The 16,405-nt window shown below is 42.3% G+C and overlaps 1 protein-coding gene across 11 annotated transcripts in view; it reads left to right on the forward strand.

Annotated features, from left to right (window-relative positions):
• The window catches only part of dennd4a (DENN/MADD domain containing 4A), a 174,729-nt gene that overhangs the window by 66,557 nt on the left and 91,767 nt on the right, over positions 1-16,405 (forward strand). For all 11 annotated transcript variants that reach the window (XM_059639348.1, XM_059639350.1, XM_059639351.1 and 8 more), the window contains exons 4-5: positions 9,543-9,612; positions 11,610-11,779. In XM_059639348.1, the coding sequence (XP_059495331.1) occupies positions 9,543-9,612; positions 11,610-11,779 (240 nt within the window). The remainder of the gene's footprint in view (positions 1-9,542; positions 9,613-11,609; positions 11,780-16,405) is intronic.

Here is a 16,405-nt window from a genome sequence, read left to right on the forward strand (position 1 = left end):
TCTCCTCATAAGCCATGCCTGTCAACTCTGAAATCAACACAGTGAATCTCCTCTGCACCCCCTCCGTGTCAGTACATCCTTTCTTAAGTAATGAGATGAGTTAGGATGGAGGATCTTGGATGGGGAAAGCAAAGTGTGGAATCTGTTTGGGTGGAGCTAAGGAACTCTAAGGAACAGCAGAAGTTGTTTGGAGTTATTTGTCAGCCACCAAATAGTAATAGCAGTGTAGAACATGGTATTAATCAAGAGATGAAAGAGGTATGTAGCATGAACAACACTGTAATCAGAGATCACTTCAATCCACAAATTCATTCATTTTTCAGATAGGACTTGATATCAGACTTACTGGCTCAGAGGTAGGGACGCACTACCGTTGTGGTGTAAGAACCCTTGTTTTTTGAATAAATGTTTTCAGACGCATTTTCTCACATCTGCAGGGCCAGTTAGACTACCTTGCTCAGAAGCAAGGATGTTATCACTGTGCCACAAGACCCCTCTGGATTCGATCTACAGTTAAACTGAGTAAAATAATTGAACATTAAAGCTGTGTGAGACCAGATTCTAGAGTGTCTTGGGGATTGCTTTCTGGAGCAGTATGTTGGGAAATTGACTACAGAGCGGGATTTCATACATCTAGTATTCCATAATGAAAAGGGGCTTGATGATAATCTCGTAAAAGATCAACTGTAAATGAGTGACCACAATATGATAGAATTTTACATGATTTTTGAAAGTGATGTAATTTGATCTGAAACGTGTGTTTCAAATAATGAAGGCGTGAGGCACAAAATAGCTGAGATGGATTGAGAAAATAAATTAACAGACACAACTTCATAAAGGCAAGGGAGTGCCTTGCAGGAGCAATTACGTAGCTTACAGCACTATACATCCCTTCAAGGTGTAAAAACTGAAAGAAGTTAGTCAACTGTGGCTAACAACGTAAGTTGAGGGTTGTGTAAGGTGAAAGAACAGGCTTCTAAAGTTATCTGAGATGGCAGTAAATCTGAGGATTATAGAAAAAGAAAAGGAAGACCAAGTAATTGATAAGGAACAAGATAATGTAATATGAATGCATTCTGGCAAAAACAAAAAAAATCTTTTTCAAAAGCTTCTTTTCGTACACAGAAAGAGTCAGATTAAATTATAATGGGAGTAGAGAAATGGCAGAGAAAATAAATGATGACCTTGTATCTAATTTCACTGAAGAAAATACAATAAAACTCCCAGGTTTTGAGAGTAGGACCCGAGGTCACAGCGTTTAGAATGGAGGTAAGGAGAATTGTGACCTATTGAATTCACAGCCGCAGCAGGCTGTGGAGGACAGGTCATTGAACATATTTAAGACTGAGATAGATAGGTTCTTGACTGCCAAGGGGATCAAGGGTTACAGGGAGAAAGCAGGAAAATGGGATTGAGAAACTAATCAGCCATGAATGAATGGCAGAGCAGACTTGATGGGCCAAATGGCCTAATGTTTGCTCCTATGTCTTATAGTCTTTATAATTAGAGATCCAGTTGACATGGGAGAATGAGAAGTTGAAGGAAGCTAGTATTCTTAAGGTTGCACAGTAGAGACTAATGGGTCTGAAAGTTGATATGCTCATTATATCTGATGGTCTAAGCTCCAGAGTTTTGAAGGAGCTGGCTATAGAGAGACTTGATGCATTGGTGATCATTTTCGAAAATTTTACAGATACTGGAATGATACCTGCTGATTGAAAGTGAGTAAACGTCACACTAATTTAGAAAGGGAGTGAGAGAGAAAACAGAGAGCTACAGCGCTGCCTTTATTACATTAGTGGTAGGGAAAAATCTAAAAATCCATTATGACAGTGACAATTCATTTGAGACTAGTGAGGTATCCAAAGGATCAGTATTTGGGCCCCAGCTGTTCACAGTATATATTGGATGATACAAAGCTAAGTTCAGCATATTCACTGAGGTGGTCAAGCTGCAGGTGAAAATTGAACAGACAGAAAGGGTATTGGTGACCATCAGGTAGAGGAGAGGAAGGCAGGTAGTGCAGGAGTCTTCTGTGGCCATTTCCTTTCTGAAGGATATCTGGTTGGGGAGATGACTGTGCAGTAGAAACTAAAGTTGTGGCTCCATGGGTTGTCCTGCTGCTCAAGAGGGAAGGAAGAAGAACAGCAGGGCTTTAGTAGTAGGGGATTCAATTGTCAGAGGGATTGATGGGCATTTCTGCAGTCGCAGAAGAGAATCCAGAATGTTTCCTCCCTGGTATCAGGGTCAGGGATGTCACTGGCTGTAGGGCATTCTGAAGAAGGAAGGTAAACAGACACACACTGCGGTATATAATGCTACCAAGGGCATATGTAGTTAAAGGGCTGAGGGAGCTAGGAAGTAGATTAAAGAATGGAACCAGAGGGTAGTAATCTTTGCAGGGAAGTTTCTTAGTGCTGCGGGGAGGGCTTCAACTAACTTAGCAGAGGGTGGGATCCAGAGACTAGGTTCAGCAGGGAGAGATGAACAGCCAAAATTAGACAGCAAGGGTCAAGAAGGCATAGAAATTATCGACCAGGTAAGCCACAAGGGTGCTACTGAAGTTGGAGGATATTTACTTTAATGCAAGGAGTCTGATGCATAATGCAGATGAGTTGAAGTCACAAATTAATGAATGATGTCATTGCTATTACTGATCTACGATTGAGAGAAGGACAGAATTGGCTGCTCCGTATTCCAAGAGCGACAGGAAAGAAGTGAAAGAGGAGAGGATGGCGCAGTATTGATCAGGGGATGACATTTTGGAAGGCTCCTCAAATAAAGCCATACAAACCATAAGATTGGTGGAGTAGCAGATAGTGAAGGGGACTATCAGAGATTACAGCAGAATACAGATAGACTAGAGATTTGGGCAGATAAATGGCAGATGGCGTTCAATCCGGACAAATGCGAGGTGAAGCATTTTGGAAGATCAAATTCAAGGGTGAACTATACAGTAAATGGAAAGTCCTAGGGAAAATTGATGAACAGAGAGATCTGGGTGTTCAGGTCCATTGTTCCCTGAATGTGACAACGCAGGTCAGTAGGGTGGTCAAGAAGGCATATGGCATGCTTTCCTTCATTGGACGGAGAATTGAGTACAAGAGTTGGCAGGTCATGTTGCAGTTGTACAGGACTTTGGTTCGGCCACATTTGGAGTACTGTGTACAGTTCTGGTCACCACGTTATCAAAAGGATGTGGATGCTTTGGAGATTGTGCAGAGGATGTTCACCAGGATTTTGCCTGGTATGGAGGGTGCTAGCTATGAAGAGAGGTTGAGTAGATTAGGATTATTTTCATTAGAATGACAGAGATTGAGGGGGGACCTGACTGAGGTCTACAAAATCATGAGGGGTATAGACAGGGTGGACAGCAAGAAGCTTTTTCCCAGAGTGGGGGACTCAATTACTAGGGGTCATGAGTTCAAAGTGAGAGGAGGAAAGTTTAAGGGAGATATGTGCGGAAAGCTCTTTATGCAGAGGGTGGTGGGCGCCTGGAACACGTCAGCGAAAGTGGTAGACGCAGACACATTAGCGTCTTTTAAGATATATTTGGAGAGGTACATGGATGGGCAGGGAGCAAATGGACACAGACCCTTAGAAAATAGATAGAACCTAGAACATAGAACATTACAGCACAGTACAGGCCCTTTGGCCCTCCATGTTGTGCCGACCTGTCATACCGATCTCAAGCCTATCTAACCTACACTTCCATGTACGTCCATATGCTTATCCAATGATGACTTAAATGTACCTAAAGTTGGCGAATCTACTACCATTGCAGGCAAAGCGTTCCATTCCCTTACTACTCTGAGTCAAGAAAGATGACAGGTTAGACAGAGGACCTCGATCGGCGCAGGCTTGGAAGGCTGAAGGGCCTGTTCCTGTGCTGTAATCTTCTTTGTTCTTTGTTCTTTGTTCTTTAAACAGAACTTAAAAACCAAAAAGGAGTAGTCACAATGCTTGGATTGTACAAGGTGCCCCCAACAGTCCAAGAGAAATGGAAGAGCAAATCAGTAAGCAAATGTCAGAGAAGTGTAAAATTAGTAGGTGGTGATAGTAGGGGATTTTAATATCCCCAACATTAACTGGAGTCACCATAGTGTGAAAGGTTGAGAGGAAGTGGGATTCATGAAGTACATCCAGAAGACCTTTTTAAGCAAGTCTTTAGAAGGCCCTACAAGAGAGGGAACACGAGGGAAAATTTTAGGAAATCACACCAGGAGAGTGGTTGAAGTATCAGTGGGGACCATTTGGCGGACAGTGGTCTGTTAGATTCATAATTGTTATTAAAAAGGGCAAGGATGGGCATGAAATCAAACTTCGAAACTGGGGAAAGACTGATTGTAATAAGATCTCTGATTTGGCAGGAGTGGACTGGAAGTAGATGCTTTGAAATAAATCTTTTTCAGAGTAGCGGGATGCATTCAAGAAGAAAATAGGGAGAGTTCGTGGCCAATATCTTCCAATGAAGGTCATGGTTGGAACAACAAATTCTGTGAACCTTGGATATCATGGATATTTGTATTGGATTAAGAGAAGAGGAAGGCTTAAGATAATGAGGCTACTGAGATTCTGTGAGATACTGAGGATTCAAAACGTTAGGAGCCCTAGAGAAGTACAGAATGTGCAACGGGAAAATTTGAAAGCAAATTATGAGAGCAAAAAGGCGCATGAAATAATGGCAAGAAAATATAGGAAAATCTTAGGTTATTTTACAAATACATTTAAGCATCAAAGGACACTTGGGGAGAAGGTAGGACCCATGAAACCAGGAAACTATAGACCAGTGAGTCTACACTCAATGGTGGGGAAACTATCAGAACCAATTCTGCTCTTGGAAAGGCAAGGGATTAATCAAGAATACTCAATACAGTAATTTGTATGTGGAACCAGAAGATCTAGGTAGAGTTCTAAATGAATACTTTGTGATGGTGTTCCCTCTTCAGAGGAACAATATGATTATAAAAATCAGGGAGAAGGACTGTGATATATTTAAAGAAATTGGCATAGACTGCGAAGAGGTTCTATGTGATCTGGCAGGCTTAAAGTGGATAAATCTCCAAGGCTCGATGAAGTGTATCCCATGCTGTTTGAGTGGGGCAAAAGAGGAAATGGATGTTGGCAGCAATTGTGAATTCCTCACTGGCCATGGGAGAGGTGCTGGAGGACTGGAGCACAGTGACTGTGGTATCATTTTTCAAGAATGGAATAAGGGATAAACCAGGAAACTATAGACCAGTGAGTCTACACTCAATGGTGGGGAAACTATCAGAACCAATTCTGCTCTGGGAAAGGCAAGGGATTAATCAAGAATACTCAACATGGTCTTTTTTTTAAACGAGTGGCCATGTCTGACTGACTTAATTCAATTTTTTGAAGAAAAAACCAGGTATGTAGATGAGGGCATTGTATTTGAAGTAATCTACTTGGACTTCAGCAAAGCTTTTAACATGTCCCACTTGGAAGACTGATGGCAAAGGTTGAGAGCCCATGGGATCCAAGGGAGTTTGGCTAATTGGACCCAGGAAGGGCTGAGTGGCAGAAACTGGATGGTGATGGCCGAGGGGTGTTTTTGTGACTGGAATTCTGTGCCCAGTTGGGTCCCTCGGGCATCAGTGTTGGGGCCCTTGCTGTTTGCTTGAATGTAGGAGGGTTGCTCAGTAAGCTTTCAGATGTTACAACAGTTGGTGGGCTGGCAGCTAGTGAGGAGGATAGTCTTAGATTACAAGAGGGTACAGATGGGCTGATCAGTGGCAAATGGAACTTAATCCAGATATGTGTGAGAAACATACAAAATAGGAGCCCGTGTAGACCACTTGACTCCTTGAGCCTGCTATGCCATTCACTATGATCATGGTTGATCATTAAGCTTAATACCCTAATCTTGGCCTCCCACATATCCCTTGACCACTTTAGCCACACAAGCTATCTCTACCTCCATCTTGAAAGCACATTGCTTTGGCCTTAATTAGTCTCTGTTGTAGTGAATTCCACAGGCTCACCACTTGTGCCACAGAAAATAATTTCTCTCATCTCCGTACTAAAATGTTTTAACCTTTATCTATAAACTAAGACCTTGGTTTCTAGGCTCAGAATACTGCATGTAGTTTTGATCTTCTTCCTCAGAATGGTTATTATTGCCCTTAGGTGGGGTGCAACAGAGGTTCACCAGACTGGAAGACCTCTGAATGCCAATGAAAAGTCATTGGGTAAACAGGGCCAGTATTCTCTCAAGTTGTGAAAAATGAGAGATACTGTCATTCAAACTGAGAAAATACAGGATAGATAAGATGTTTCCCCAATTGAGGCTGAAACAGAGGGCACAATTTAAAAATAAAGCACATTCCATTTAGGACTGACATGAGGAAATATTGTTTTTACTCAAGATTGTGAATATTTGAAGTTCTCTGTCCCAAAGGCAGTGAAAGCTCAGTTTTGAACTAAGCTTAAAGTAGAGAATAATATAGGGGTTGTGTGGGTTAAAGGCATTGAAGCTTTCAAGCTACTGTGATTGTATTAAATGGCAGAGCAACCTGGATGGGCTAAATGTCTTTACCCCTGTTCGTAGTCTCGGAACAATTGGTTGTAATGAAAGGTACCAGTATTTTAAACTAAGTATGGTATTTATGTTCTAATATAAGAATGTTGTCAAGATTTTCTTCAAAGGACAGCAGTTCCTTAGCTAGCATCTTCCACATCCGTGACCACTTCCATCTAGAAGGACAAGGACAGCAGTAGCATAGGAACCAACAGCTGCAAGTTTCTCTCCAAGCCACTCACCATCCTGACTTGGAAATACATCACCGTTCCTTCACTGTTGCTGGGTCAAAATCCCGGAATTCCCTCCCTAAGGGCATTGTGCATCAACTTAAAGCACATGGACTGTATCAGAGATAATGGGAACTGCAGATGCTGGAGAACCCAAGATAATAAAGTGTGAAGCTGGATGAACACAGCAGGCCAAGCAGCATCTCAGGAGCATGAAAGCTGACGTTTCGGGCCTAGACCCTTCTTCAGAGAGGGGGATGGGGAGAGGGTTCTGGAATAAATAGGGAGAGAGGGGGAGGCGGACCGAAGATGGAGAGAAAAGAAGATGGGTGGAGAGGAGAGTATAGGTGTGGAGGTAGGGAGGAGATAGATCAATCCAGGGAAGACGGACAGGTCAAGGAGGTGGGATGAGGTTAGTAGGTAGGAAATGGTGGTGCGGCTTGGGGTGGGAGGAAGGGATGGGTGAGAGGAAGAACAGGTTAGGGAGGCAGAGACAGACTGGGCTGGTTTTGGGATGCAGTGGGGGGAGGAGACAAACTGGGCTGGTTTCTCCTCTCCACCTATCTTCTTTTCTCTCCATCTTCAGTCCGCCTCCCCCTCTCTCCCTATTTATTCCAGAACCCTCACCCCGTCCCCCTCTCTGATGAAGGGTCTAGGCCCGAAACATCAGCTTTTGTGCTCCTGAGATGCACGTGGACTGTAGCAGTTCAAGAAGGTAACTCACCACTACCTTCTGAAAGGCAACTAGGGTTCAGCAATAAATGTCAGCAATGTTCACATCCCTTGAGTGAATTGAAAAGAAATGCATGTTCTCATATATGAGAATTAATAGACCTTTCTGGGACTGTTTATTTAATAACCTAAAAAATTAGAAAACAAACATTGTTTTGTACCATGTTTAACATAGAACATAGAACAGTACAGCACAGAACAGAACAGGCCCTTCAGCCCACAATGTTGTGCCGACCATTGATCCTCATGTATGCACCCTCAAATTTCTGTGACCATATACATGCCCAGCAGTCTCTTAAATGACCCCAATGACCTTGCTTCCACAACTGCTGCTGGCAACGCATTCCATGCTCTCACAACTCTCTGCGTAAAGAACCTGCCTCTGACATCCCCTCTATACTTGCCACCAACCAGCTTAAAACTATGACCCCTCGTGCTAGCCATTTCTGCCCTGGGAAATAGTCTCTGGCTATCAACTCTATCTATGCCTCTCATTATCTTGTATACCTCAATTAGGTCCCCTCTCCTCCTCCTTTTCTCCAATGAAAAGAGACCGAGCTCAGTCAACCTCTCTTCATAAGATAAGCCCTCCAGTCCAGGCAGCATCCTGGTAAACCTCCTCTGAACCCTCTCCAAAGCATCCACATCTTTCCTATAATAGGGCGCCCAGAACTGGACAGTTTAGTTGGAGTTGTCTTTCACCTTCTATTTTGCAAATTATTAGTTTAAAAAGAGTTGCATATTTTAGTTGGAGTTTCAGAGTTAGATCGCCAGATAAACCAGTGAAGTGAAACAACAGTTGAATGATATTATCAATTTCAATGTGTGTATGTACACCGACTTAGACTGGAACTTAATTGTAAGTATCCACATGTTCAGTCAAAGCTGCATGATTTAGTGGCTAGATCTGTTATCTTGTTTAACCTTGAGTTGTGTGACACTTCCTGCCCTCCCATGACATTCTAGATTGTCAGGATGTTTTCCGATCGTAATTTAGCAAGATAATAAACAGGAGATTGGATTACTACAAACCGTGTAGTATCACTGGTTACAGCTGCTGGCAAATTTTCTTAATGGTAGGAAGATGTAATTCAAAGATTAATGTTTTAAGTATCGTGCAATTGTCCCTTTTTGCAGAGGGAAAAGTCGTTTCACTAGTAATGAGTTTTTTGGATTGTAGTAGACATGTGAAAGTGAATTTTTGCAGGATTTGCCAAGAACGGAGCCAATGAAGAGTAATTTGGCCCACTACAGACAATACAAATTTCATGTGTGCAACCTTGTACTTGGTGGTCTTCACTGGGCAGTAGTCCACATCGCTTTTTTCACTCCATGTCATCATCAAGCTTTTGTTTGTTTTCTCTCTTGGTGAATGAATGATTGCTGGCCCCCAGTGCCTTTCGTCTTTCTTTCAAGCATTCTAAGAATACATCACAATGGAGTTGCAGTTACTTTGATCCAAACCATTTTTGATAACTGGTTTTACATTTGGGAGTATTTATTTTCAAAATGATACATTCTTGAATTAAAAGATATTTTTGAATAGCTAATGTTTGTATACTTGGCAGAAAATTTTTATTCGTATCCAATCTTGGAGTAAGCTGTTCTTTTCTAGTGAATCTTAATACTAAGTATTTTTGCAACATACAATTAACATTATTGTAGATGCCTCTTCAATATTTCCTTGTTTGTTTCTCTGACTGCATATGTTCTTTTGGGATTTGCACGAACAGCTTGTTATTCCAGTGACCATTGTTTCTGTTATGGAATTCAGTATTTACAATTAATATTGGGTAACAATTTTTGTGAATGGCTATGTTGATCTATATGGACATGCTCAAGAAACATCCTGAGGCACAAAATGAAAAAAAATCATCTTTTTACAAAATGCCTAAAGTTTGTGGTGTTATAATTAAAATAATTTGAATCAAAGTATTTTTGGGCAGACCATGGCAGCTCTAGTCAGTAGCTATGTTGCAGTTTTGGTGAGTGTTACTTTGTATTAGCAGTTTAGTGATCAATTTCATTTTCTGTTGCAGTGGGGGTCAGCAGTATATTTGTGCTACAAGAAGTCCTTGGCCAAGACCAACAGTATAGCATACAAAGCTGGTAAGTTCTGCATCGTAAATAAGCTCTGATTGGATAACTTTTAGGCAAGGATAGGTCATCCAGAAAACTTTGATTTTGCACACACAGTAAGGAAATTAAGAATTTTGCATTAGGGACATTGCCAAGATGAACTTGTTTTACATGCTGAAGTTTTGATGTTTGTTGTTGAATAAGACAACAAAGCATTTGGAAGTGACTGTTAATATTGAGTATTCAGAGCATGAATGAATAGACCAGTTTATTTTTTCATTCATGGGATGAGGGCGTCACTGGCTAGGCAGCATTTAGTGCCCATCCCTAATTGCCCAGAGGGCCGTTCAACATCAACCACATTATTGTGGGTCTGGAATCACATGTAGGCCAGACCAGGTAAGGATGGCAGTTTCCTCCCCTAAAGGACATTAGTGAACCAGGTGGGTTTTTCTGTCAATTGACAATGGATTCACGGTCATCATTAGATTCTTAATTCCAGATAGTTGTTGAATTCAATTTCTACCATCTGCTGTGGTGGGATTTAAACCTGGGTCCCCAGAACATTATAATAAAATGTGAGGCTGGATGAACACAGCAGGCCAAGCAGCATCTCAGGAGCACAAAAGCTGACGTTTCGGGCCTAGACCCTTCATCAGATTGTGCTCCTGAGATGCTGCTTGGCCTGCTGTGTTCATCCAGCCTCACATTTTATTATCTTGGAATCTCCAGCATCTGCAGTTCCCATTATCTCCCCAGAACATTATCTGGCTCTCTGGGTCAACAGTCCAGTGATAATACCACTAGGCCATTGCCTCCCCAATGTTAAACCCAACAGTTCACCACAATTTCATTAAGCTATTCCTAAGAATCCCAAATTTCATTGTCTTTCCTTTACTACTGTAGATTGTATGATGCACAGAATGTAACTTTAGGCTTTAAATTAATCTGGAAACAGCATATAATTCTCATATAGCTCCATTAAAAGGTATTTGCAATTTCACCTTATATTCACAATTAAATTTTGGCATTTCCAGGCTGAGGCCAGGGTATGCCAGTGACATTGGGAAGGGAAAATTGTTACTCCTCTTTATTGGTTGCCATGACTTGCTGTTGTTGACAGGCCAACTGGAACCCAGCTTTTTGTTTTCCAGTCTTAGGGAGATTTGCAAAGAAATAAAACTAGCAAATAAGCCAGTAAGTTAATAAGACACTGATACAGTGAATATTGTGTTTGGATCGAGTATTATTTCTGAGTTCCATGGAAGGATCGTCTAATTAAATACATCGGCTATAATCTTACACTCAACACAGGTTGACAGGGTTGTTAAGAAGGCATAGAGTGTTTTAGCTTTTATTAATAGAGGGATCGAGTTCCGGAACCAAGAGGTTATGCTGCAGCTGTACAAAACTTTGGTGCGGCCGCACTTGGAGTATTGCGTATAGTTCTGGTCACCGCATTATAAGAAGGATGTGGAAGCTTTGGAAAGGGTGCAGAGCAGATTTACTGGGATGTTGCCTGGTATGGAGGGAAGGTCTTACGAGGAAAGGCTGAGGGACTTGAGGCTGTTTTCGTAAGAGAGAAGAAGGTTGAGAGGTGACTTAATTGAGACATATAAAATAATCAGAAGGTTAGATCGTGTGCATAGGGAGAGCCTTTTTCCTAGGATGGTGACGGCGAGCACGAGGGGGCATAGCTTTAAATTGAGGAGTGAGAGATATAGGACAGATGTCAGAGGTGGTTTCTTTACTCAGAGACTAGTAAGGGAATGGAACGCTTTGCCTGCAACGGTAGTAGATTCGCCAACTTTAGGTACATTTAAGTCGTCATTGGACAAGCATATGGACGTACATGGAATAGTGTAGGTTAGATGGGCTTCAGATCGGTGTGATAGGTCGGCACAGCATCGAGGGCCGAAGGGCCTGTACTGTGCTGTAATGTTCTATGTTCTAAGACTCCTTGTGCAGAGATGAGATTCGTTATAATGCACATATTTTCATTTATGTCTCTCATCTTGCCTCTGCAGGTTTGATATGTAGGTATCCAGAGGAAGACTATGAATCTTTTCCATTGCCTGCATCAGTACCTCTATTCTGCTTGCCAATGGGAGCAACCATTGAATGTTGGCCTTGTAATACCAAATATCCGCTCCCTGTCTTCTCTACGTTTGTGCTTACAGCAGCTTCTGCAACAAAGGTACATGCGTGGCAAGCCTGTTATTTAATGTACTACACAATGTACTCTATGTTTATCTTTGTTTATTCAAGAAAAAGCTGTTTATTAAAACTTCAGGTGTGCAATTTATGAAATATAAAAACTGAACTTATAAATCAATCCTTTTATTTTCTGTTAAAGAATTTGTTGCCTTGCAAAAGCTGTAAAACATGTATTGTAATTTAGGAGACTTGGTAGCTTGTTGATAGATGAACAGGTTAGGGATCATGAGTTGAAATTAAGTGATTAATTTATGTAAAGAATTTCAATAATTCTATTAGTCCCATAGTTCTAGTCCAAAATTATCATTCTGTTGTAGAAACCCATCTCTTTCAAAGATGCCATTTTAGGAAAGGGAACCTACTGCCCTTATGTGATCATACTTTATTTATTAATGTGGGTGGCTCTAGCAGGGCCAGCCTTTGTTATCTATTCCTTGTTCCCCTTGAGATGGTGGTGATGAGCTGCCTTATAGAACAGCTGCAGTCCATTTGGTGTAACACAAATGTTACTTATCATTTTTCAGCCCAAGCCAGATGTTGCCCAGGTCTTGCTGCATTTGGGCATGGGCTGCTTTGGTAATTGAGAAATTGTGAATGGTGCTGGACATTGTGCAATCATCCAAGAATGTCCTCACTTCAGGCGTTGAGGTGGATGGAAGGTCATTGGTGAAGCAGCTGAGAAGATTGACCAGCAACAACCACTATCATCATCAGAGATAGTAAGAACTGATGCAGGAGTCAGAGATAACAGTCTAGAGCTGGAGGAATACAGCAGGCTGGGCAACATCAGAGGAGTAGGAAAGTTGATGTTTCGGGCCAGAACCCTCCTCCAGAAGTGGAGGAGGGGGAAGGGAGCTCAGAAATAAATAGAGGAGGGGTGGGCTGGGCAATCAACCAAGGATATATTTCCCTCCCCACCTCTATCTGCCTTCCAGAGGAATCGCTCTGTCCACAACTCCCTCATCTGCTCCACACTCCCCACTGGCCCCATCACCCCCGGCACCTTTCCCTGCAACCACAGGAAGTGCCACACCTCCACTTACACCTCCACCTGCAACTCCATTCAAGGACCCAAAGAAACCTTCCATATCCACTAATGTGGTATATTGCATCTGCTGCTCCTGATGTGGCCTCCTCTATTTCGGTGAGACCAAGCGGAAGCTCAGAGACTGCTTTATAGAGCACCTGCACTCTATTCTCAACAGACGATAACACCTTCCAGTCGTGAACTACTTCACCTTTCTCTCCCACTCCCAGGGCGACATGTCCATCTTGGGCCTCCTCCAGTGTCACAACAGTGCCACCTGGAAACTGGAGAAGCAGCACCACATATTCCGCCTTGGGAGCCTAAAACCCAGTGGTCTCAATGTGGACTTTACTGGTTTCAAAATCTCCCCATCCCCGCCTCCTTGACCTGACAAAACCTGTCCATCATCTCTCCCACCTATCTGCCCCTCCCACCTCACTGACCAATCCCAACCACTGCCTACCTGCACCCACCTATCATCACCCCACCTGCCTCCCCCAGCCCCACCCTGTCCTCTCGTTATTTCAGGGCTTTCTTCCCCCTTCTCCCCCCCCCCCCCCCCTTTCTGAAGAAGGGTCTTGACCCAAAATGTCAGCTTTCCTGCTCCTCTGATGCTGCCTGGCTACTGTGTTATTCACAATCATCATCTTTTGTGTTCTATACAAGACCATAAGATGTAAGACCAGAGTTAGGCCATTTAACCCACCACGTCTGTTCCACCATTTGATCATGGCTAATATGTTTCTCAATCCATTCTCCTGCCTTCTCCCTGTAACCCTTGACCCCCTTATCATACAACCTATCTATCTCTGCCTTTACCCTAAGAGAATCCTGACCTACAACTCTCACGTCTCTTTGTGCTTCAGATTCCAAAGCCTTTCCCCATTTAGAAAATAGCCTGCACCCCTATTCCCCCACCCAAAATGATTAACCTCTCACTCTGCCACATTGCATTCCATCTACCCCTTCTTTGCTGACTTTCCTTGGCTGTCCAAGTCCTTTTGCAGCCTCCCTGCTTTCTCAACACTAACTGTCCCACCATCTGTGTTAAACTTAGCAACAATGCCCTCACTTTCTTTATTCAGATTGTTAATGTATACATGATTAGTTTTGGTCCCAACATTGACCCTTGTTGCACTCGGCTCATCACTGGCTACCATCCTAATAAAGACCCTTTTATCTCCACTCTCTGCCTTCTGCCAGTCAGCCAATCCTCTGTCCATGCTGGTAACTTGCCCCTAACACCAAGGGCTCATCTTAGTTAGTCTTTTGTGGTACCTTGCGGAAGGCCTTCTGAAAATCTAAATAGATCACATCTACCAGCTCTCCTTTGTCTAACTTGCTTATTACCTCCTCAACTAATTCTAACAGATTTGTCGGGCATTACCACCCCTTGATGAAGCCAATCTGGCTCTGCCCAATTTTGCTGAGCACTTCTAAGTGCTCTGCAATCTCATCCTTATTCCTCTTACCAGCAGAGATCCCCCCCCCCCCTCCCCACCTCCAATTCCCATTGATTCAATATTTCTAAGGCTCCTTGATGCCACACGCAATCAAATGTAGCTTTGATGTCAAGGACTTTCAAACTGCCTCGCCTTTGGAATTTTGTTGTTTACTAAGGCTGTAACATTGTCAGAAGCTGAGTGACCTTGGAGCAACCCAAAATAAGTGACAGTGAGCAGGCTATTTCTTAACAGTGCTTTCAAGCAGTACTTGTTTATGACAGCTTCCGTCACTATGGCTGAGAGTAGACTGACGGGATAATAACTTGCCAGTTTGGATTTGTCCTGCTTTATGTGTACAGGATGTATCTGCTCAATTTTTCATGTCAGCATACTGGAACAGCTTGGTTAGGGGCATGGCACTTTCTGGAGTGCATGTCTTCCAGTCTACTGCCAGGATGTTGTCAGGGCCCTTACAAGTAAGTAAGTAACTACTTACTTGTATATATTACATTCTGATCACCCATATTTTTCTTTTTTGTAATCAGTACATTTTATGGATTTAAAATTAAGTAGGGTATGCGAGTCCTATGAATCTGGATGATCCTGGAGTCATTATCTGTGTGCAGCGTTGAATATATAACTGAGTGACTCTAGACTATTATGCAAAAAACTGTGATGATAAGCAACCATGATATGTAAATGGGGCAGGAACACTTCAAATGATGTTTGTACTAACAAAGAGGTTTTATCTCCATTTTAAGAGCTTTTATTTCTATAATAGCCTCATCTGAAAACTACTTAGCCAATTGTGCATCTTGTTCTAATTTGCGTGTTGCTTTTTTTTAATCAAAAATAATTTAAAGTACTGAGAAATCCCCAAACACAGTTTTAGTTTCCCTGATGTGGGGTGTGTTGTATTTTAACCTATCTCACTTACTTCAGGCACAAATTGTCATAGTTAGAGCACGGAATCACTGATATGTAAATAACCGGATGTAACTTCAAGTTCAGTGTACTCAAGTTTTGCACTGCTAATTCATAGAAATGTAGAAAATAGGAGCAGGAGTATGCCATTTGATTCCTTGAGCCTGCTCTGTTATTCAGCATGTCCGTGGCTGATCATTGAGCTCAATATCCTGATCTCAACCTTCCTCCATGTACCTTGATCTCTTTAGCCCCAAGAGCTATACCTACCTCCTTCTTGAAAACACAATGTTTTGACCTCAACCAATTTCTATGGTAGTGAATTCCTCAGGCTCACCACTCTCACCACAGAAGAAATTTCCTCTCATCACAGTCCTCAAAAATTTACCCTGTATCTCTAAACTATGACTTCTGGACTCCCCACCATTGGGAACATCCTTCTTGCATTTAACCTGTCTCGTTCAAATTTTATAGGTTTCTTGGAGATACCCCGTCATTTTTCTAAACTGAAATGAATGCAACACTAAACAACTCAATTTCCGGCTGTGAGTTTGCTCGCTGAGCTGGAAGGTTAGTTTTCAGACGTTTCGTCACCATTCTAGGTAACATCATCTGAAAACTAACCTTCCAGCTCATCGAGCAAACTCACAGCCAGAACCTCAACCTGAGCTATAAATCTTCTCAAAACTCACTAACTCAATTTCCTTTCATATGTCAGTCCTGCCGTTTTAGTAATGTGTTTGGTAAATCTTCACTGCATTCCCTGTATAGCAGGAACATCCTTTTTCAGATAAGGAGACCAAAACTACACACAGTATTTATTTCAGGTGGGCCCTCACTAATGCACTATATAATTGCAGTAAGACACCCTTGTTCCTCAAATCCTCTCGCTATTAAGGCCAACACACAGTTTGCCTTTATTTCTTGCTGTACCTGCATGCTAGCTTTTATTGACTGGCACACGAAGACATCCAGGCCTCATTGAATATCCCCCCTCTCAATTTACAACTATCAAAATAATAATATGCGTCCCTATTTCTGTTACCAAAGTGGATAACCTCACATTTATCCACATTACACTGGAGTGGCTGTGTATTTGCCCATTCACTCACCCTCCCTCCAGCTTTGTGCTATTTGCAAACTTGGAGGTGTTACATTTAGTTCCCTCATCTAAATTATTAACAACGTATTGCGAATAGCTGGGGTGCTA

Source organism: Stegostoma tigrinum, chromosome 33 (assembly GCF_030684315.1).
Source record: "Stegostoma tigrinum isolate sSteTig4 chromosome 33, sSteTig4.hap1, whole genome shotgun sequence".
Lineage (NCBI taxonomy): Eukaryota > Metazoa > Chordata > Chondrichthyes > Orectolobiformes > Stegostomatidae > Stegostoma > Stegostoma tigrinum.